This window comes from Lycorma delicatula, chromosome 5 (genome assembly GCF_047948215.1).
Source record: "Lycorma delicatula isolate Av1 chromosome 5, ASM4794821v1, whole genome shotgun sequence".
NCBI lineage: Eukaryota > Metazoa > Arthropoda > Insecta > Hemiptera > Fulgoridae > Lycorma > Lycorma delicatula.
This window is the reverse complement of record NC_134459.1, coordinates 70,926,549-70,949,463: the sequence shown is the minus strand read 5'-3', so window position 1 is coordinate 70,949,463 and position 22,915 is coordinate 70,926,549. Positions and strand designations below refer to the sequence as shown.

The window sequence follows — 22,915 nt, the reverse complement described above, 5'->3', positions numbered from 1 at the left end:
GAATGTACAAGACTACATTTCATTTACAATCATACATATCATCCTCTGAAGAATTACTAAACGGTAGTTACCGGAGGCCAAACAGGAAAAGAAAGAAAGACATAATAGTAGTACCATCTTACGATTAAGGGGAAGAATCCTCCCCTACCACGATGAGGTTGTTTGTGGGGAAGATAGTTCGGTAGTTCGCTTTTTTCTCGCCAGTTGTGTAGTCGCTTCTGCTATTGTTTTGGGGTTATGTGTATTTGTGTTGTAATGTGTAATGGACTTGTACCGGCAGTTTAATGTAGATTTGTATTCTACTTAAAATTATGACTGAAAAAATTACGCATATCAAAAAAGCTGAGTATGTACCTCTGTTTTTAGCTTAAAATTAATTTGAGAACAGTAGTAGATTACTGTATCATGTTTATTTCTATTCGCTTGTTGTTTAAACAGTGTTTGGTTAGTAATTAATCAGCTCTCGTAATTTTTTGTTTATTATTATTACCGATTTAATGTAGTTTTATAGTCCTTTATTTAGCATAATGGATAAATGTAATAATAATTTAAGAATATTATGTTCTTTGGGTTCTAGAGTGATGGATTCCTGCAGTGGAAAAAATGTTTTGCTACAAAAATCTGAATTATTTAAAAAGGAGTTGGAGAAGCTGATGAAACATGGAGAAACATTGGAAAACGAGGTAATAACAATTGCTGTTTTCTTATTTCAATTCCAATGCATTTTTTTATCACTAGTCATTTGACTGGTTTGACGCTATTCTTTATTACTTTCTGTTCTATACAAATGCTTTAATTTCAAAGTATTTACTTTATCCTAGATTCTGAATTTTTGTTTGGTTTTCTGTAGAAGTCTTATCATCTATCACCAAATTAACTAAACCTTGGATCACCATTACATGTTTTTTTTAAGTTTATGGTAGAAGATTCATTTATAATTCATCCTAAAATCTCGTTTTATTTAAGCTCGCTTAACATTTTTCCTTTATACCACATTTCTAAAAGCTTATTCTTTTCTGCTTTTCAATTTTGTTGCTATGAACCTCTAAATGCTTATAAGGATTTCTAGGAATTTCTTTTAATTCTTATTTTCCGTTAAGATTTTTTCTCAGATTATTTTCAGATTTTTTTCAAACTTGTTGCTTGTGTCAGTTTGCTTTAATGACATTTGATCCATCTTTTGTTATTTTATTACATGAATAATACAGCAATTTTCTCATTTTATATAAATTTCTTATAAGTAGGTAATGGTATGCATTTTCCAAATCATTTGGAGTGTAGTAAATACCCAACCCAGCTGGCTTAGCTGAAATAATAGAAGGAATTTGCTGCTTGCAAATTTGTGGGTAATCTTTTATGTTAAGTGTTAGAAAACTATAAACTACCTCATCTGCTCTGATTAGGGAGTAACCTGCTTCAAGTAGTAGCGAGGAAGAATGCTTGTGGAAGAGAATATGACTGACTATGTAACTGGCAACTTACAGTGTTTTTTTGTTGGTAGAGTATTGTTTTTCCTTTTCATATTATGTGGTTTAATATTTATATGTATTTTGTAATCATTTTTTATTTTGCTTTATTTTTCAGGTTAAAAAGTTAATTAATAAATTGAATGAAACAAATGATCCTGTAGAATATAGAGTATCGTATTATAAAACATTAAAACATTTTGATATTTTAATTGATAGAGTTGTTGAGATTAATTGCAATATAGAACTTGAACCTTTGCCTGATCCTCTTAAAAATGGCGTTCAAATACTAAACATTCCACATTTGCCTGTTATAAATAAAAAACATCAAATGAATTATATAGATGGTGAGAACCCATGGAATTTTTGGCTAACTTACGCTGATAAAGAAGAATTTGAAAGTTTTTCAGCATCATTGTGGTAAGTGATCTTTCTTAACTTTTCATAAAATACAAAATTATTTTCTGATATTTACCTTTTATGGTATATGTCAGAGGACTTTGAATTGTTGTAGTGAAATTTGCTTGATGACACTGGTAATGGAGTTTGTGGATCATTCATGTTTATAATTTTTCTCTTTTAAATAAAATATCCAGTTAATTGTAAATAGCCCAACCAAATTACACTTAGAGAAAAAATTTTTACCTGGACATTTATAAGTGGAAATGGTAAAGGGGCTTAAAATAAACATAAAAAATTAAATGCGTGAGCAGAGGTGGTGGAGGGTTGAAAAGGGGTGGAAAATGGTATTATTGTGATTTCCGGCAGAAGTTGATGTCAAAAAAAAGGATCCAATATAAAAGTTATAGATCATGCAAAAATCTACAACTTTGTATAGTCACTTTTTAACATAACCTCAAAATTTCCAAGAAAAATGCGAAGTCGTTTTTTTATTTTTAATTTCTGCAAAATGCAAAATAAAAAACCATTTCTGCAAAAATAATTTAATTTTGTTAAAACTTTGTGAAAGTGTTTCTTTTTTGGTGTCCTAAATAACCACAAATTTTTTTAGATAAAAAAATCAAGAAGTTTCTGTAATATTCATTTTTTCTGGTCTGAAACCCTTTTTTTTAAAAAAAAAATTCTAATTAGAAAAATCATCGTATAGAGTCTGCTGGTGCTAATTTTTTTCACTTTGACTTTTTAGCAAAATAAAAAAAATCTATAATCACAATTCAAAAAGATGCTCAAAAATGTAAAAAAAAAAAACAAAAAATACTCTTGCAACTATGAATTTTTCAATAATTGTAAATTAATTTCATCTATTTAAAAATGCACAAATGATAAATTATTTCTGGATGATTTGAGATTTCAGCAATACAAAGTATTAACTGCAAAGTCTACTTTTAAATTAGAAAAAAAAAAAAATTAGCCACCAACTGTGTTGTGCAGCTACACAATACTCCTATAGAGCATACTTTCAGCTTCAAACATGGCTTGGAAACAAAATAACTGCAACTAAATGAAGCTGGAAAGAAATAATTGCAAATAATTCCAAAATACTCATGCCTTGCTTTACAGAAGTCTCAATTATGCCTGAAGATTTATTAAAAACAATCTCTTGCAGCTGCGAAACCAATTGTGAATGTAATATATGCGGGTGTCAAAAACATGGACGCGATGTTCAGATTTATGTACAAAATGTCATGGTTTGGATAATTGTTAGAATGTTGATCAAATTCTGGAAGATTTCAGTGATTCCAAAGACATTTCACATGAAATCGAGCAGCCAAGCCTTGCTTGAACCCGGAAAATCAATTGCCCAAGGAATTTAGTGATATCGAAGAAACATTTGAAGATCAGGGAGATCCAGTCTAATGAAGGATGAAGATGATGAAGATCAAGTTAAAAAGTTGCCAAAAAGACCAAGATTGGCCTAGTATTATTTAATTGTAAATATCCACTGTAAAAATTTTGAAAATATAATTTTGAAAACAAAAAACAGGATTTTAAATAATTTAATTAAAAAATTGTTTATACATCTATGAATTCGTCAAAATTAAAAAAAAAAGTAAGTATACTAATTGATTCTACGACAAACAATTGTCGAATTAAAAAGAATTTTTTTTAATTCAAATTAAAAAAAATTATTATTTTTTATATATCTGAAGCTTCATTATTTGAATTGAATGTTTATAACAATACTGCATAAAAATAAAGTTTCAGGTCAAACAATTAGACACAGTTTCTTTTGTATTTTTTTCCATACAATTGAATGGTGTAATCAGTTTTTGAATTTTTTAAAATTAATAAATTACCAACAGTTATTGAAAAATACATTGTTGCAAGAGTTATTTTTGCACTTTTAACGATGTTTCTGAATTGTGATATAGATTTTTTGTTTTACCAAAAAGTATATGTCAAAATAAAAAAAATGAGCACCGGCAGAACTCTGTTCATTGATTTTTCTTAGTAGAAATTTTTTTGAAAAAAAAAGTAGTGTTTTGGACTGGAAAAAATGAATATTTCGGAAACTTCTTGATTTTTTTTATCTAAAAAAATTTGTGGTTATTTAAGACACAGAAAGGTATACTTTCACAAAGTTTTGTCAAAATTAAATTATTCTTGTGCAAATGAAAAAGAAAAAACAAAAAAAGAAAAAAACGATTTTTTGCATTTTTCTTGGAAATTTTGAGGTTATGTTAAAAAGCAACCTCTAAAAAAATTGTAGATTTTTGCATGATCTACAACTTTTATATTGGACACTTTTTTTTTGATGTCAGCTTTTGCCAGAAATTGCAATAATACCATTTTCAACCCCCCCAAATCAACCATCCATCCCCCCCAACTTGCACATTAATTTTTTTTACATTTATTATAGGCCCCTTTGTCATTTCCACTTAAAAAAGTCCAGGTAACAATTTTATTATTTTTTTCCCCTCGTAATGAGTTATTTTGATCGGTCTAAAATGTTGGTGAATCTGGTATATCTTTTTTTTGTAAAAAAAGAAAAAAAGAAAATGCTTTTGAGTTAAAATTAAACTTAAAGTTAGAACTAAAATAAAAAATAGCTGTCACTGAGTAGGGTTACAGATCTTCAACCCATTTGTTGAAGAATTTGTCAACAGTTAAAAGTGAGCTAAGTACTTTTTTAATTTAGAATCTTATTTAGTAATATTTGCTTTACTTTTTTTTAAAGGGAAAAATTTTCAAAAGGATCAATGGAACCTTATAATATGAAACCAATTTGTGGTGATTATGTTTGTTTTCAAGAAGGAATGAAGGTGCGCAGAGCAGTCATAATAAACAATCATCAGAGAGATAGGTAAAATACTATTACTATTCTTATAAATAAATTATGATTTGTTTTCACATCCATGCTTGCACATGATACAAGTGCGTAGTGGGGAATATCATTAGAAACATTACATTGTGAGATAGTTATTATAGTACTTTAAGAAAAAAAAAATGCCAACCAGTATTATTAAGCTTTTTTGCATTTAGTTAAATGTTTTATCAAGTTATGTATTTAAAAAAATCCCATTTAGTGCATTTGGTATAAAACAGATTTACAATGTTGGGTATAACTTTAGTGACCAAACAGTGCTTTCAGATACATTTCTAACAGTCAAAGTAGGAATACATTCTTCACTGTCATACAATAATCTACAATTCTACTGTAAAGAGAGATTTTGAATCCTCTAAATAATCTTTTAATTAATAACTATACCAATATATTCCTGTATTGTCTAAGTTTCCAATATCCTGTAATAAAGCCAGTATTATTATTATTATCTTAATAAAAATGTTAGTGATTCTATAAATCTGTGTTATTTTGTTTTGAATTCTATCCCCAATGTCTTTTGATTTACCTTCATCAAATTTTCTAACTAAATAATCATGTAGTTGTATTTGAATTGACTGTTTAATGAATTCAAAAATGGTCTTTAGTTCATATGCTTAGCATTTTGAAAAAAGTTATCAGATTAATAAGAAAGGACAAATAAATACTTTTACAAGGAACGTTTGATAAGTCTTTTCAAAAATAAAGAACAATTTTTTGGGAAATTTTTTTTATTTCTCATCATAATCTCCTTTCAAGTCTATACAGTCCAGTGAAGCACAAGTTTTTTGATTCCATCTCTGTAGTATGATTTATTGAAATCTGCAAAGTAGGCAAATTTTTCTGCAGTACCTTGCATCATTTTGGATAAACCTCTTCTCAATAAGCTTACTTCTTCAAATTGGGAAACAGATAATAAATACCCTGAAGGTGCTAAGTTTGTGAGTAGGGAGGATGCAAAAGAATTTTATAGCATAATTTGAGCAAAAGAAAAAGGGAAGCTTGTATCCCTAGAGAACGCTGTCCCTAGTTTGTGAATAGCGGGTGCTCACCAGTCATCATGTAAGACTCGAGGGAAATAAAATAATGTCCCGCAGACCACACAGGCCAGAGAAAGACATTCTATGTCAAAACCTGTCTTCAGGCTTCTTTGACATTTCAGAGTAGAAGCTGTAGGCATCCTGTGCGTTCAGGCTGGAACAGACAGAAGGATCGGTGGCAGAAGAATCTTGAGATCAGTGGCAGCAACCTTCCCTTTGTATAAGGTTACAGTCTTGGTGCCAGGTGGCAACTGGCTGTAAAACGTCAAAGCCAAACAAATTCTCTTGATACAATATGAAAGCGCACCAAAATAGTGAAGTGATAAATATTAGGCGTCCTCTAAGCATCCCTCAGAAGTGACGATTAGAGTTCCTGAACGAAGCATGCGATATGTGCTAGGGCATACCCCCTATGCGATGTATCTAGACACAACACTAGTAATATGCATATAGTGACATGGCATTGGTTCACCAACTGGACACAGTTACGAATTGGCTGAGATCTTATGTAGGTGCAGTATAAACATATGCTGCATCCAAGAAATTAAATGGAAAGTTGCTAATTCCAGAGATATCAGTTATGACTACCAACTCCTGTACAATGCCTCATCAACATCAATAAATGGCGTGGACATAATTCTTGACAAACACCTCAGACAGCAAGTTATTAAAGTAAATAAAATAAATGACAGAATAATGTACCTAAAACTAGCATTAGATAATCAACCTCCCATTAACATTATCTCCGTATATGCACCCAAGACAGGTTGTGATAAGGAGGAGGAGCAGTTTTTTTGGGAGGACTTTCATGATGTACTTCTGGGTGTACATAGCACAGAAAGAAAGGTAATTGCGGGAGATGTAAATGGACATGTTGTTCAAAAGGCCCCCAAGGACACATATATCCATGGGAACTTTGGATTCGGCACCTCCAACGTTCATGGGAAGGATATTTCAGAACTTGCTGTTAATCACAACATGCTAATGACAACACTTTTTTCCAGAAAAAGAGCGAACACCTACAGTAGTGGAAAATCTTAGTCTAAGATAGACTTTTTCCTGTATGACTGTTCAATGCACACATTGTTTGCATGTATGACTGTAAAGTCATCCATGGAGAGCCTCTGACCAGCCAACAGGTACAACTTTAAAACATCAGAGGGTGATCAGGCTGTAAAAAGATTATTTCTCTGACTTTGTGATGACCCAAGACACAACATGGAATGAGATCCATACCCAAATTACCAGCATTGCCAAGGAAGAACTTTGTGTATCTAAGGACAAACCGAATACTGGAAAAGATGCTAGCTGATTGTCCAATGATGTCAAACAAAAGCTCAGAGAGAAGAAAAACAGCTTTAGGGTATGACAAGAAACAAAAGTGGGTATGGATAAAAAGATGCTTATAACATTGCAAAAAAAAGTGGCTAAAGAAGTTGTTGCTGTCACCAAAGACTATGCCAACAAGACTCTGACCACCCGACTAGAAAATACAGAAACAGATAAGGAAATATTCAAAATATCCATACTACATTACAAACAAACTCAGGATTTTAAACAAGATAAGTGTATCAATGATACTTCAGGAAACTTACTAACATCGGACGATGAAATTAACAACAGATGGCAAAAGTATTTCCAACGTCTTTGTAATGAGGAGTTCCCACAAGAGTGGCCTATACCACTCCCTTATGTACTTGACCCTGTTGAGGTTATCGTACCATTTGAAGTGAGAATGGCTATCTCTGCTATGAAAAATGGTAAGCCATTGGTCGGATGAAATCGCAGCAGAACTCTGGAAGAAAATGAGCTGAGCTGGAGTTATGTGGCTGACAAACCTTCTTTCTTAATTTCATCCTTACGTCTGGAAGATGCCAGATCTTTGAAGACTCAGTAACATGATACCATTTTATAAGAAGAAGGCGAATATTGCTGAATATGAGAACTATAGAGCCATTAAATTCACCTCACATACCCTGAAGATATGGAGAAGGGTCATTTTATTGGTAGGCTAAATAAACTCTCCACCATAACCACAAACCACAGATTTTTGTGTTATTTTATTTTTATTATTGGTTGTAAGTTTTAGTTTTTTATTTTTTTTTATTGTAATAATATGATATTTTAGTTTTGATATTAGTTGTAAGTTTTTGTTTGTTTAATTTTGTTAGTTTTTTAATGCAGTATTAGTTGTCTGTTTTTCTTTTATTTATTTTATTCCGGGCGATGATAATGCACAAGTGTTTTTCGCCCTCAAAAAAAAAAAATCCCAAACCAGTGCGATTTTACTACTGGAGTGGGCACCATGAACGCCGTACACTGCATAAGAATACTGATGTGTTAATATAAAGTCCTGAAAAAATATCTCTATCTTATCTTAATTGACTTGGAAAAGGTTTTTGACTGAATACCACGCAAGCTTATTTGGCAAGCACTAAGAGCTCAACTGATACCAGAGCATACATAAGTATCATACAAGACATGCATAATAATGTAACAACATGAGTGGTGTCACCAGCGGGTATAAGTGATAATTTTGAGGTCAAGGTAGGGGTCCACCAAGGGTCTGCTCAGACCCCCTTGCTTTTCAGCATTGTCATGACTACATCACAAAAGATTTCCAAAAACTGGTTCCATGGACACTTTTATATACAGACAATGTGGTTTTAATAGAGGAATCGTTGACAGAAATCCAAAACAACCTCAACAGATGGCATAAGGCTTTAGAAAGCAGTGTCCTACAATTTAGTCGAAAAAAGAGCGAATACATGGATTGTAGTCTCTTTGGTGACAATAGGAACACTGAGGCAGTATCACTATCGAAGGAACTCCCTTAAGTACGGTAGAGGAATTCAAGTACCTTGGATCCATAGTCAACATCAGGGTGAACATGGAAAGAGATTTAGAAAGAATTGAGGCAGGCTGGCTCAAGTGGAGGATGCTCTCTGGGGTCCTCTGTGATGCAAAAATACCTATTAGAACAATAGGAACCGTGTATAAGCTAGTTGTTACACCAGCAATGCTACATGGATCCAATTTTAATGGCTTTATGCTTTCATTGGAGAGGACTTAAAAAGGCAAACAATGCACTGGCTTTCGATTTGAGGTAAAAATATAATTTCAATAACTGTCATTGTACAATCTTGTCTATTTACCAGTTTATCCATTTTGCATAAGAATCTAATTGAAAAGAAAAAAAACGGTTACACTATTTGACTGCACACTAAAAAACTGAAATCTCAATTATTATTATTTTCAATGAAACTACTCTTTTATTAACTTAAATAAAGGCACCAGATGCACGCTTTGTATTCGAAACTAAACTGATGTTCTGCAATCTCTTATGCCTCTTTTATACTGCTAGAAGCAGTACAAGAGCACGACGTGTTCAAATGTATCAGATACATGTTCAAACATGACATTCTAGCAGCAAATACTGTGCAAGCAGACCAAATTACAAGGAGCATTTAGTACATGTTGGAACCTAACTTGTTTATTTTTGTGCACTGCATGCATATTTATACCTCTCACTTTCAACGCAGCTCATTATATATATATTTTTTTACTTTTGTAAAAAAGTTGTGGGGCTATAAAAAGGTTTAAAATCACTGATCTAGATAAAAAAAAACATATGTATGTGCATGAGTATTATGTCTCACTGTTTTTGGTTTTTTATCTCAGGATTAAATCAAATTTCTTCCAATTTCACTTATTTAAAACAAATTTTAAATATATTATAAAATAATATTTTGTATTTTATATATATATATATATATATTTTTTTTTGTCTTCAGTCATTTGACTGGTTTGATGCAGCTCTCCAAGATTCCCTATCTAGTGCTAGTCGTTTCATTTCAGTATACCCTCTACATCCTACAACCCTAACAATTTGTTTTACATATTCCAAACGTGGCCTGCCTACACAATTTTTTCCTTCTACCTGTCATTCCAGTATTAAAGAGACTATTCCAGGATGCCTTAGTATGTGGCCTGTAAGTCTGTCTCTTCTTTTAACTATATTTTTCCAAATGCTTCTTTCTTCATCTATTTGCCGCAATACCTCTTCATTTGTCACTTTATCCACCCATCTGATTTTTAACATTCTCCTATAGCACCACATTTCAAAAGCTTCTAATCTTTTCTTCTCAGATACTCCGATTGTCCAAGTTTCACTTCCATATAAAGCGACACTCCAAACATATACTTTCAAAAATCTTTTCCTGACTTTTAAATTAATTTTTGATGTAAACAAATTATATTTCTTAATGAAGGCTCGTTTTGCTTGTGCTATTCGGCATTTTATATCGCTCCTGCTTCGTCCATCTTTAGTAATACTACTTCCCAAATAACAAAATTCTTCTACCTCTAATCTTTTCTTTTCCTATTTTTATATCCAGTGGTTCATCTGCATTATTTCTACTAGATTTCATTACTTTCATTTTGTTCTTGTTTATTTTCATGAGGTAGTTTTTGCATAGGACTTCATTCATGCCATTCAATGTTTCTTCTAAATCTTTTTTATTTATGGCAAGAATAATTATATCATCAGCAAATCGTAACATCTTTAACTTTTCACTCTGCACTGTTACTCTCTATCTAAATTGTTCTTTAGGATCATTAACTGTTAGCTCTATGTAAAGATTAAAAAGTAATGGAGGTAGGGAACATCCTTGTCACACCCTCCTTTTTTTATTACGGTTTCTTTCTTATGTTCTTCAATTATTACTGTTGGAGTTTGGTTCCTACAAATGTTAGCAATTGTTCTTCTTTCTCTATACTTGAACCCTAAATTTTTTAAAATACTGAACATTTTATTCCAGTCTACGTTATCAAATACCTTTTCTAAGTCTATAAATGCCAAGCATGTTGGTTTGTTTTTCTTTAATCTTCCTTCTACTATTAATCTGAGACCTAAAATTGCTTCCCTTGTCCCTATACCTTTCCTGAAACCAAATTGGTCTTCTTCTAACACTTCTTCCACTCTCCTCTCAGTTATTCTGTAAGGAATTCTAGTTAAGATTTTTGATGCGTGAGTAGTTAAGCTAATTGTTCTGTATTCTGCACATTTATCTGCTCCTGTTTTCTTTGGTATCATGACAATAACACTCTCTTTGATGTCTGACAGAATTTCCCCTCTTTCGTAAATATTACACACCAATTTATATAATCTATCGCTTCTTCACTTGCACTGCGTAGCAATTCTGCAGGTATCCTGTCTATCCCAGGGCCTCTCTGCCACTCAGATCTCTTAATGCTCTATTATATTCAGATCTCAGTATTGTTTTTCCCTTTTCATCCTCTTCGACCTCCTCTTTTTTTCTATAACACCAGTTTTTAAATCATTTCTTCCGTATAACTCTTCAATATATTCCACCCACCTATTGACCTTTCCTTTCTTATTATAAATCGGTGTACCATCTTTGTTTAACACATTATTAGATTTTAATTCATGTACCACAAAATTCTCCTTAAATTTCTTGTGTGCTCAGTCTATTTTACCAATGATCATTTCTCTTTCCACTTCTGAACACTTTTCTTCAAGCTACTCTTCTTTCGCTAATTTGCACTTCCTGTTTATAGTATTTCTTGCTTGTCGATTGTTCCTGTTATGCTCTTCATCACTAGCATTCTTATACTTTCTATGTTCATCCATCAGCTCCAGCATATCCTTTGATATCCAAGGTTTTCTACCAGTACTCTTTGTTCCGCCTAAGTTCGCTTCTACTGGTTTAAGAATTTCCTTTTTAACATTCTCCCATTTTAATTATGTATTTTCTTCTACCTTATCGTTTTTACTCACACCTCTTGCAATGTCCTCCACAAAAATCTTCTTTTCCTCTTCTTCCTCAAGCTTCTGCAAATTCCACCAATTGATCTGAAACCTTTTCTTCAGGCTTTTAAACCTTTTTTTTTCAAGGTCCAATTGGTCACGAAATTAAAACCACAGTGAAAATAAAATATTTTTTATTTGTAACAAGTACTTACATAGTTACGCCTATTTCTCTACATAGTCACCACTCCGATTTAGACATTTGTTGTAGTGTGGTATGTCTTTCCAATACTCTCGTCATAGATCGGAGCCATGTTTCTACGCTGGTCTGCAGCTCAATGTTTGTGCCAAAATGTTGTCCTAGCCAGCGCTTCATGTGAGCAAAGAGGTGAAAATCGGATGGAGCCAAGTCTGGGCTGTATGGTAGGTGATCAAACACTTCCCAACAAAAGTGCTTCAGGAGCTTCTTTGTTACAGCTGTAATGTGAGGCTGACCATTGTCATTGAAAAAGACGCCTGAAGACAACATTCCTCTTCGCTTATTCTGAATTGTCCTTCGTAGACATTGAAGAGTCACGCAGTATGAGGCTGCAGTTATGATCGTGCCACGTTCCATGAATTCCACAAAGAGAACGCCATTCTGGTCCCAGAACACAGTAGCCATACACTTTCTGTTGGAAAAGGTTCGCTTGAACTTCTTTAGTTTACTGGGAGAATGAGAATGCATCCACTGTTTGGATTGTTCTTTTATTTCTTCAGTTTCAAAATGGACCCATGTCTCGTCCCCTGTTACAATTTTGTTCAAAAAATCTTCTTCATTGTGGTAGCGCTGGAGAAATGTTAGGGAGGCGTCCATTCTCATTGTTTTGTGATGGTCGGACAGCATCTTGGGAAATCATCTCGCACACAGTTGCGGTTCTGAAGTCTCTCACTCACTATGGTGTAGAGAGCTGACCTTGAAATTTCAGAAAACGAATCACTCTACAGAAATTGTGAGCCGATGATTTTCTCGAATTGCCTCATCCACTCGCTCAATGAGATCATTGGTTGACACTTGCTTCCTTCCCTGAACACCTGCATAATGAACATCTGCACGTCCTGCTTTAAAGTTCCTCCACCACAGCTGGTTAGCCAATCTAGCAGCAGCAGGTCGTACCAGCAATGGTTCGCATGCGAAATTCAAATTCCCCAAACTTTTGGGTAGCACCTCATATAAACATTTAAAAAAATAATTTTTCTTAAAATTTATTTCTCACCTCTAAAAAATATATATTTTGTTTTTTCATTAAAAATTAAATTACTTATCTATTTGTTAATTTTGTTTTTGTTATAAGTGTAAATTCTTTTATTGTCTTAAGAAAATTAAAAAAAATTAGTTAGAAAATATCTGCACTGTTGCTAATGTCACTGATTGATGTGTCATATTACCAGTCTGGAAAGATGGCCGCCACTGCAGTTAATAAAGCTTTTTATGTGCTTGAATTAGCCCAAACAAACTCGGTTACTGTCATGCAGCAATGCTTCAGAACAAAATATAGTAAATCACCACCAACAAGAAAATCATTCCATGACTGGAATAAACAGTTTCAAAACACAGGGTGTGTGTGTAAAAAGAAAATTTCTTGAAGACCTCCCTCCTGTTTCAGAAGAAGAAATTGATCGTGTTCATGATGTGATGTGTGTTGATTTTGCCCAGGCAAATCAACTAGATCAGCAAGTTTAGAATTGCAAATTTCTCAATCAACTTTGGGAAAATTCTGTAGAAATTTTTGAAAATGATGCCTTATAAATTACAGTGAGGACAAAGTTTACAAGTCACAGTTACAAGTTTACAGTCATTCCATGACTGGAATAAACAGTTTCAAAACACAGGGTGTGTGTGTAAAAAGAAAATTTCTTGAAGACCTCCCTCCTGTTTCAGAAGAAGAAATTGATCGTGTTCATGATGTGATGTGTGTTGATTTTGCCCAGGCAAATCAACTAGATCAGCAAGTTTAGAATTGCAAATTTCTCAATCAACTTTGGGAAAATTCTGTAGAAATTTTTGAAAATGATGCCTTATAAATTACAGTGAGGACAAAGTTTACAAGTCACAGGTCATAATATGGTCGAAAAAAGCCTCTCCTTCCTCAAAGCAATTCAGAAACTGTTGACAGATGTCTTTCTGGATTTTTTTTTTGCCTCAATGAGAAGACATGGAACCCACCTAGCCGACACTTTATCCAAAAGTGTCTGGCAACATTGTATGCACACTCCCAACACTTATGCCACCTCTGATGCAATTTCAATGATGGTTATGTGGTGGTCATCCTCCACAAGGTCACAAACAGCCTGAATGTTGTCATCATTGATGCGGGTCTATGGATAATATTCACGACTTTCATTCCTCACTGTGTTATGGCCACTTGAGTTTTTCTTCAATCAAACACTTTAATTTTTCTCAAGTGGAAAACTCTGAACTGTGGCTGGAGCCGAGTCAAAATTTTAGAGGTTTGATACTTTTGAAACATGACGTATGGATGTGGCTGACGGTAGCTCCCCTCCACACACATATCCAACTAACTACCTGCAGCATCCCATCACATTCACTGCTATTTCTCAGTCCGCACAGCAAAATTCCAGTTTATTTTTGATCGACCCTCATATATATAAATTATCTTAATTTTTTATGTATATTTTTAGGGTGAAGGTTTTGGATGTTGATAATGGTTCTGTTAAACTTCTGAAAGTGCAAAAACTTTTTAAAGTAGATGAAGAAATTATTTTGCTCCATGCTCAGGCACTTAACTGTTATCTCTCAGAGGTAAGTTTTGTTCATTTGTAGATTTTTTAATTTTTAATTTGACCACTAGCCTCTATCAAACTACTACTTTATTTTACCTTGTTCTCTCTGTGTATAATTTTTCTATATATTTTATAAGACATTAACTAATATTTTTTTTTCTTTTCATATTTAATTATCCTTTATAACATTATCACTAGTACCACATCATTAAAAACTTAAGTAGCACAGGTGATTCAGGGAAACAGGAAATTTTGAAATTTGTGTTTATAGTCCTGAGCAAGTGTCAATATTGAATAACAAGCAGTTCACTCGGATCTTGCCATTTTAGTTATCATGGATACTTGGAGTAGTGTGCATAGTTTTGCCATTAAATCTTTTTATAAAAATCATTACATTGTAGAGGTTGTGCATAGAGAATTTTGCTGCCAGTTCAATTTTGGATGCACAAGCATGTACCGTTAGTATATGCTGTATATTATACATGAATGTGTAATGTTAGGAAACAGGTAATGAAAAAGAAACCTCTAGGTGGTGTGTAGACTATTTATAAGTCAGACAATATTGAGACTATTGAAGCTGCTATCATAAGACCACACTGTTTAATCCTTCGTTATGCAGTGTCTGTACAGTCTCATAGTTCAAGTGTTCGAAGAGTACTCTTCCAGGACTATCTGTTTAAGTTGTAGATTTTCCAGGAAATGAAATCCAGTGATCACATAATGCACCATCGATTATGTGAATAAATGGTTATAAAGATAAACAAAGACAATACTTTATTAACAAACTGGGGATGTTGGAGGAAGCCCATTTCCACCTTAACGAATTTGTTAATTAATAACTTTTTCTGTTTTTGGAGACAAGAGAATCCTATACATCGACACCAACACCCATTACACAGCAACAAGGTTACTGTGTAGGTATGCTGTCATTATATGACATATAATAGGCTCTTATTTTTTTGAAAACAAGGATAGTTTCATGACAATGAAGCTATCATTGTTTTGCAGAAACTACAGATATTGACAGTGCTTGGTCTCAACAAGATGGTCAGCATGACACTCAGCTTAAATATGGCTGTTCTATACAGATTATTTGGCAATGTATAATTTCAAAAAATGGTGACATTCCATGACCTCCCAGGTCTCCTGTTGTTTCAGTGTGAAATTTTTTCTTTTCATCTTATGATCACCTTAAAAGTAGTGTAGTAGAAGTTGACCTGCTACAACAAAAGTACTAAAAGCCAAGATCTGTACAGCATTTGCTGAAGTTCCTTTTGAAATGTTGCATTAAACCATGCACTATGATATTTCAATATGATATTGCTGGAATGTGTACACAGAGACTGAGCTCACCTGCAAGATGTGATCATCAAAAATTAATTTTGTTATATTTTCATTAAAAGGATTTTTTTTTAAATGTTATAAAAAAAATTGTTTCATTAATTTATTCATAAAATGAATAAATTGAATAAATAAAATAAATTGAATGAATAAATGTTATTTCATAAATAGAAATAAATGAATATTTGATTTTAATATTTCCCATTTCTCTGAATCACTCTGTACATCTACTTATAATATTTTGAATTATTTCTTTTTTGCAGTAGTACCAGCCATACCTAACTGGCTCTACGTAGGTATCCATCTAGTGATTTATTTTGTTACCAGTACCTCTGTTACATGCTTGTGAGATAAATCTTTTCTCAAAAGCATTGAACAGTTGTTATGAAAGTTTACATATTTTTAAATAACAAATTTGAATACACTTTCCTTTTTAACTATTGACAAATATTTCAGAAATAGTGGTTCTTATGACATTTTTTTTCACAAATATTGTGTGGCTAAGTTTTTTATTTACTTATTTTCAATTGTAATTCTAATTTGAAGTTTTATTAATTAGGATTTATTTGTTTTTCAGAAAACTGATGATATACATCTTTGGTCACCAGAAGTGCAGAGAATTTTTTCTGGTACATTAAGATGCAATAAACTTACTGTGGAAGTAGTTAATAAAAGAAATGATATACCTCCTTCATTTTTGGTTAATATCACTGCTGTAGAATATGGTAGTTTTGTGGGAGGGGTTGATGTTGGGGACTGTAGTGAAACATGTATTAATGAGTGGGTGTTGGATCGCTTACTTCCAGAACTGCGTAATAACACACTTAATTGTCAATTAAGCATTCTTGCACTTGATGCATTTTGCTTCACAAATGACATGCAGAGTGATATTCTTAATGAAGAAATGTGTAAAAATGGATTTATAGATAGTTCAAAAGAATGTGATATAATTGAGGAAGAGTCTGAAAAGAGTAGTGATTCTTTACATTCTAATTTTAAAAAACAGGAAAATAAAGTTGAACACATATCTGCTTCTTCTCAGCTAAAACAGTCATCAGGTGGTGCTAGTTGTATTGTTAATAACGTAATGAGAACTGCTGGCAGTGGATCTGAAAAAAAATTTGTTGCATCTGAAGAAAGCAACATTTTACAAACTACTACTCGGGCATCAGTTTGTTCTCAGTTAGGTAAAGGAGATTCTTATAATAATTGTAAATTAAGAGAAGAAATAAACAGTGATGAAAAAACTGATATTAACTCTAATTCTGCTGTTGACTATGTTCCAAGATTTTCTGATATTAGTAATAGTATTCAAGGTCTTGGTAATAATCGAGCATCAACTACAGTGACCGTGCAAACTACTAAGGAAGTGTACTTGCCTCCTGATGTTAACCAGTCTAATTTAACTAGAAGTAGTTTGCCACTGTCACAAAATACCTATAGTGTGCCATCATATAATTCTCACAATCAGCATTTGATGGGGCAAGGTCTAATCGGCAAGGCAAGTCTAAAGTATTGTTTAAATAAGCCGAATAATTGGGATAAAGAATATTTTACTGACCCGTACTGTTCGCAGAGTGCTAAACAAAATGTAGCCTCATTTATGACTTCTGGTCATAATCAGTACTGGAATCAATCGGATCAGCTTGAGCATTCTAGATTTAGTTATACGTCATCATGGGCTAACCCCAGACCAAGTAATGTTACACCCGAATGTAATTATGTATCTAGCTGTAGTTCACAGTTCCATTCAAACTCACTGTCTAATGGTTTTATGAATGCATCACATACTGTAAGTGGGTATAAAGAACAATCGATTAGTCCAATGTTATCCTGTAATGAAAATGATTCAGATTTTGAACCATTTAGAGCTACAGGTTCAGAATTTGGTTGTACAGTGAAGAAAGGTTTTAGTCAGCTTTTTAAACCAACTGTTCCTGCTTCTGTTTTTCTGGGTAAGTCTTGATCTTTTTTTTATTTAAAAGTTGTTTGCACGCGGCAACTTTTATGATAAACCATAAGTAAATTTTACATTTTTATGCAGTAGGCTTAAATTTCTTTGTATAATTTTTTAAGTCACTGCTTTTCATTCATTGTATTAGTCTTGTAATACTTTTATCAATTACTATATTTGTACAGCATTTGTAAGGTAAAGTGCTGATCTTTAAAAGTGCCCCAGCTAGTTCATGTAATGTTAATGTTCATGTAATTTAATTGGTCCTGCGTTCATTTCCCTGAGAAAGAACAGTGTAATTGAACATATGAGGGTAAATTATACCCTCATCTGATTTTAGGATGGGTAACAGGTCTTCAGCGGGTACAGCAGACCTAGAGGATATTGCTTTTTATCAATTCTAGAAAATTATAATCATACCATTATTACATACTGCACCACTTATAATCATACCACTATTAGTATAATAGTACTATTATTTACCACTATTATTATTATATTTTGTGAATTTATAATTTCATATATTTGCATTATTTTCCTCAGGTAATGGGTTTAGAAAAATTTTTAATTATTGCCTACTAAAGCCTGTAATTTTTTTAATTTATTGTTAATACTCTGTTCTGTTTTAAACTGTTAGTTAGCGGTTTTTCAGCCTTTTCTTCTAAATATTAAGAATCTGGACACTTGTAGGAATTTTTTTCAGCATCTTTTTTATTATTGTTGAATTATTCCTTTGGGAGCCGACTAGGACCAAGTTGTTATAGATCATGCTGACTCAATGAAAGTATCTGAGGAATAAAAAATTAGTGTTTGATATGTTTGAGCAAAGGGAACACCCAACAAGGGTGTTCTGTTTGCTGAAATACCTCATTTCTCGTTTCATGACTTTGTTTTTTGTTGGGTGTTCCCATTGCACATGGTTGACTGTATGTCAGTCCTGTTTAACTTTACCTTGCCCTATGCCCCATTGTTTTTAGCTTAAAAACAGAAATAAACAAGTTTTAAAAGTATATAGATTGCGCTTTTCAGATGTTTTAAGATGTAGAAGTAAAATTAAAACACTTAACCAGTCTTATCGTTTCAACTATATCTTCTAATTTCTTTTTCGCTCTGTCAATTAAAAATAAATTATTTTTTATAATCTGAAAGCTTTGTCCTTTTCAAATGTGATTTTTTATTGAAAAAAATAGTGAAAAGTTACCACATTCTCAAAGTAGTGTGATTTAATTCTTTAGTTTAACTTAGTATTAACTTAACAATATTAAGTTAGATTTTGATATTGAGTCTTTCTTGCTATTGTTAAATTAAGTGCTTATTAATCTGATAATTGATTGTAATATTTAAATGATCTTTTTCTAAAAATATTTTTACCAAATATATTTTTTTAATAAAGTAGATTAATAAAAGATTACTATGTATATTTATCAGAACTGTAATGGCGGTCTGAAATAAGTGCTTTGCTTTCTTAAAGGTAAAAATAAATAGATTGTGATCTGTAATTGACATAAAATCAGCTTACTTATTTTTTAATACTAAAAATAGTAATATACTTTGCTTAATTAAAATAAATTCATTGAATATTTTTCAGTAGCAATAATATATCATATATTATATAGAATATATTTGACCAAGTTTTATTTTTAGTTTTTCAATATTACAAAAAAAAAAAGTTAAAAAAAATTAAAAATACAATCATGAACATTTTGAATTGTAATGATGTCAAACAGTAGTAAAAAACAAAATTGTTGTTTTCAATTTCAGAATTAAATAAATAAAACTTTAAAAAAACATTTTCTCAGCTTAAAATGGCTTAAAAATGATTCATATTGGATAATTTGACATTTCATGAAAATAAAAAATGTGATTTAAAGTCTAACATATGCAAACTTAAATATATACATTTCAACATTTTTGTATTAATGACTCTTGAATGCAGATGATACAGAAAGTGATGTTAAAACTGTGAACTATGCTGTGGATAGTAAGAGCTGGTTTGGTATGTTTAAATTTACTTACTTATCTTGGTACTACAGTTAACTAAGTAAATACAGTTTTTTTTATGTTACACTTGTCTTCAAACATGGAGGGCACTAAGTTTTTCTAGCCTGATTTATTTTCTCCTTAGCCAATAAGAACATAAGTTTACTGCAGTACAAGTTACTGCAGTAAGTTCTGAGATGCTTAACATTCATTCCCAACTTATCTCAAAAGGATAGGATTTTAATTTTTTCATAGGCCAGCGTTAACACTGAGAAACCTAGCTAGCCGTCATTGCTGCTACTCCACATCCCCATTGATCACAGGCTGCTATTCCTTGAGATGTTCTGTGTGTAAAGAAAACATCAGCTTGTAGAGGATGCAGTATACAGTCTTAATCTGGAAATAATTAAACTATCATTATTAAAAAAGGATTAAAGCATTAGTCTTAAATAACCAGCTGCAAGAGAACTTATTTGTTTGAATAATACAAGTATTTTAATATTTTACTTATTTGTTTTTTATTTGTCTTCAGTCATTTGACTGATGTGATGCAGCTCTCTAAAATTCGCTATCTAGTGCCAGTTGTTTCATTATGGTATATCCCCTACAACTTACATATCTAACAATTTGTTTTACATATTCCAAACTTGGCCTGCCTGCACAATTTTTCCTATCTACCTGTCCTTCCAATATCAAAGTTACTATTCCAGAATGCCTTAATATGTGGCCTATAAGTCTGCCTCTTCTTTTAACTGTTTGGTTACAAATGCTTCTTTTTTCATCAGTTTGCCACAACATCTCTTCATTTGTCACTTTATCCACCCATCTGATTTTTAACATTCTCCTAAAGCACCATCTTTTCTTCTCAGGTATTCCGATTGTCCAAGTTTCACTTCCATATAATGCTACACTCCAAACATATACTTTCAAAAATGTTCTCCTCTTGTTTAAATTAATTTTTGATGTAAGCAAATTATATTTCTCATTGAAAGCTCATTTCACTTGTGCTATTCGGCATTCTATATTGTTCCTGCTTCGTCCATCTTTAGTAATTTTGCTTTCCAAATAACAGAATTCTTCTACCTCCGTAGTCTGTTTTCTTCCTATTTTTATATTCAGTGGTCCATTATTTCTCCTACATTTCATTACTTTCGTTTTGTATATTTTCATGAGGTAGTTCTTGTGTAGAACTTCATCCATGCCATTCACTGTTTCTTCTAATTCTTTTTTACTCACGGCAAGAATTACTATATTATCAGCAAATCATATCATCTTTTCTTTTCACTTTGCACTGTTACTTTCTATCTAAATTGTTCTTTAACATCATTGACTGTTAGCTCTATATAAAGATTAAAAAGTAATGGGAATAGGGAACATCCTTGTCAGGCTCCCTTTTTTATTATGGTTTCTCTTTCTTATGTTTAATTATTACTGTTGCAGTTATTTTCTTTAATCTTTCTTCTACTATTAATCTGAGTGCTAAAATTGCTTCCCTTGTCTCTATACTTTTCCTGAAACCAAATTGGTCTTCTCCTAACACTTCTTGCCCTCTCGTCTCAATTCTTCTGTGTGGAATTCTAGTTAAGATTTTTTATGCATGAGTAGTTAAACTAATTGTTCTCTGTTCTTCACATTTGTCTGCTCCTGCTTTCTTTGGTATCATGACAATAACACCCTTTGAAGTCTGACAGAACTCCCCTTTTTTGTAAATATTACACACCAGTTTGTATATAATTATTGGTTCTTCACCTGAACTGTGCAGTAATTCTGCAGGCACCCTGTCTATTCTAGGGCCTTTCTGCCACTCAGATCTTTTAATGCTCTACTATCCACACATCTATTATCACACATCTCAGGAACGGTTGACCTGAGACTGTAAGAGACTACACTTTATTTAATTTCATACATATCATCCTCATTCATCTCTGAAATAATACTTACGGTGGTTCCAGAGGCTAAGCGGAAAAAGAAAAGAGTATTTGAGTGGATAAAAACCAAGTTTTCATACCATAAAGTGGTCTCTAAAAAACTGTATACTTTGGAAAAGAAAAGAAAAGAAACATGTCAATTTTTTTATTAAAAATATTTTGGAGCAATAGAAACTTCATAATAAATGTAACTTTTTCCATTTACTTGCTAAAATTGGAACTTATAAAACAGTTTGCTTTATATGAAGTTACTTTGACCATATTTTTTTCTTTAATTTCTTCTACCCCCTTTTCTATCAGTTTTAATTGTAGTTCATAGGCAGTTTGGAAATTAGCTATTGTAATCTTTTTCAAACAATTCTTGACAGATAGTATTTTCCAAATGAATGAAGTTTTTTCAGGAAACATAACTGTTTCCAACCTTCATATACTCCTGTTTATTTTCTAAAACAAGAAGATTTAAGTTCATTTATAGAATTATATACCCTGCAGTTAGATGTATGCATTAAACCTACTGTGGCAGGGAATGATTAAAAATGACATGTGCCTCTGCTGGTACACATTTATACCATCACTTGATTACTTTTAATTGACTTGGAATATTTACTGAACATAGGGATTTCAAATTTATGCATCTATGAAAGCTCAAAATTATTACAGCACAGTTACAGTAATAAGCTCTATTAAGGATTGTATTATTGGCATATTGCAATATACAAAATTAAAATGTGACCTTTAAACTATATGTAATTTTTTTAAATCAAGTTTTTCAGATTTTTTTTTTCAAGTTTTATATTCAGATCAACATATTATTTTCACTGTATAGATTTATTGAAACTGTTGAAATAAAATTACTCGTATAAGTTTTGTGAAATCATTTTGTTCTCAGGAGACAAAGTTAAACTGAAGCAGCAAATATCACTGATTAATCCAGAAGAGGAATTGAAGGCAATGATTTCATGTATTGTATCACCGGATGAAATATATGTACATTTAGCTAACACCAATAATGTGGAAATTGACAAGTAAGAATGTTTTTTTTTCATATTTCTGTTAATCACAATTATCTACAATATTATTTGTTATCTTCTATACACTTAACAATCATCTAATTTTTAACATGTTTGTAGCAACTTTTCTTAGCTTTTCCTCCTCTACTATTTGGGTGGCATTGACTAGAAAATCTTCAGTTGCTTCAGTGTGTGTCAGTAGCTACTATGGTTTCTTTTTTAAGTAGCTCCACAGAAGGGAATCAGTATTTTCAGCAGACCTTGGTAGCCGTATTGAGTAATTTCTTGGTAGCTTCACCATTTTAATTGGTTTCAGAAAGTATGGATTCAGTCACTTAGCCCAAAGAAGTGTATCAAGT

The 22,915-nt window shown here is 32.2% G+C and overlaps 1 protein-coding gene across 3 annotated transcripts in view; it reads left to right on the top strand.

Moving 5' to 3' along the window:
- The window catches only part of LOC142325070 (uncharacterized), a 107,518-nt gene that overhangs the window by 12,459 nt on the left and 72,144 nt on the right, over window positions 1–22,915 (top strand). Inside the window, exons 1-7 of one of the 3 annotated variants that reach the window (XM_075366390.1) lie at window positions 192–346; window positions 578–683; window positions 1,585–1,886; window positions 4,606–4,731; window positions 14,242–14,362; window positions 16,262–17,639; window positions 22,436–22,571. In XM_075366390.1, the coding sequence (XP_075222505.1) occupies window positions 312–346; window positions 578–683; window positions 1,585–1,886; window positions 4,606–4,731; window positions 14,242–14,362; window positions 16,262–17,639; window positions 22,436–22,571 (2,204 nt within the window). In that variant the 5' untranslated portion in view covers window positions 192–311. Of the gene's footprint in view, window positions 1–191; window positions 347–577; window positions 684–1,584; window positions 1,887–4,605; window positions 4,732–14,241; window positions 14,363–16,261; window positions 17,640–22,435; window positions 22,572–22,915 lie in introns of those variants that run through there. The other 2 variants (XM_075366392.1, XM_075366391.1) reach the window with 2 other exon arrangements.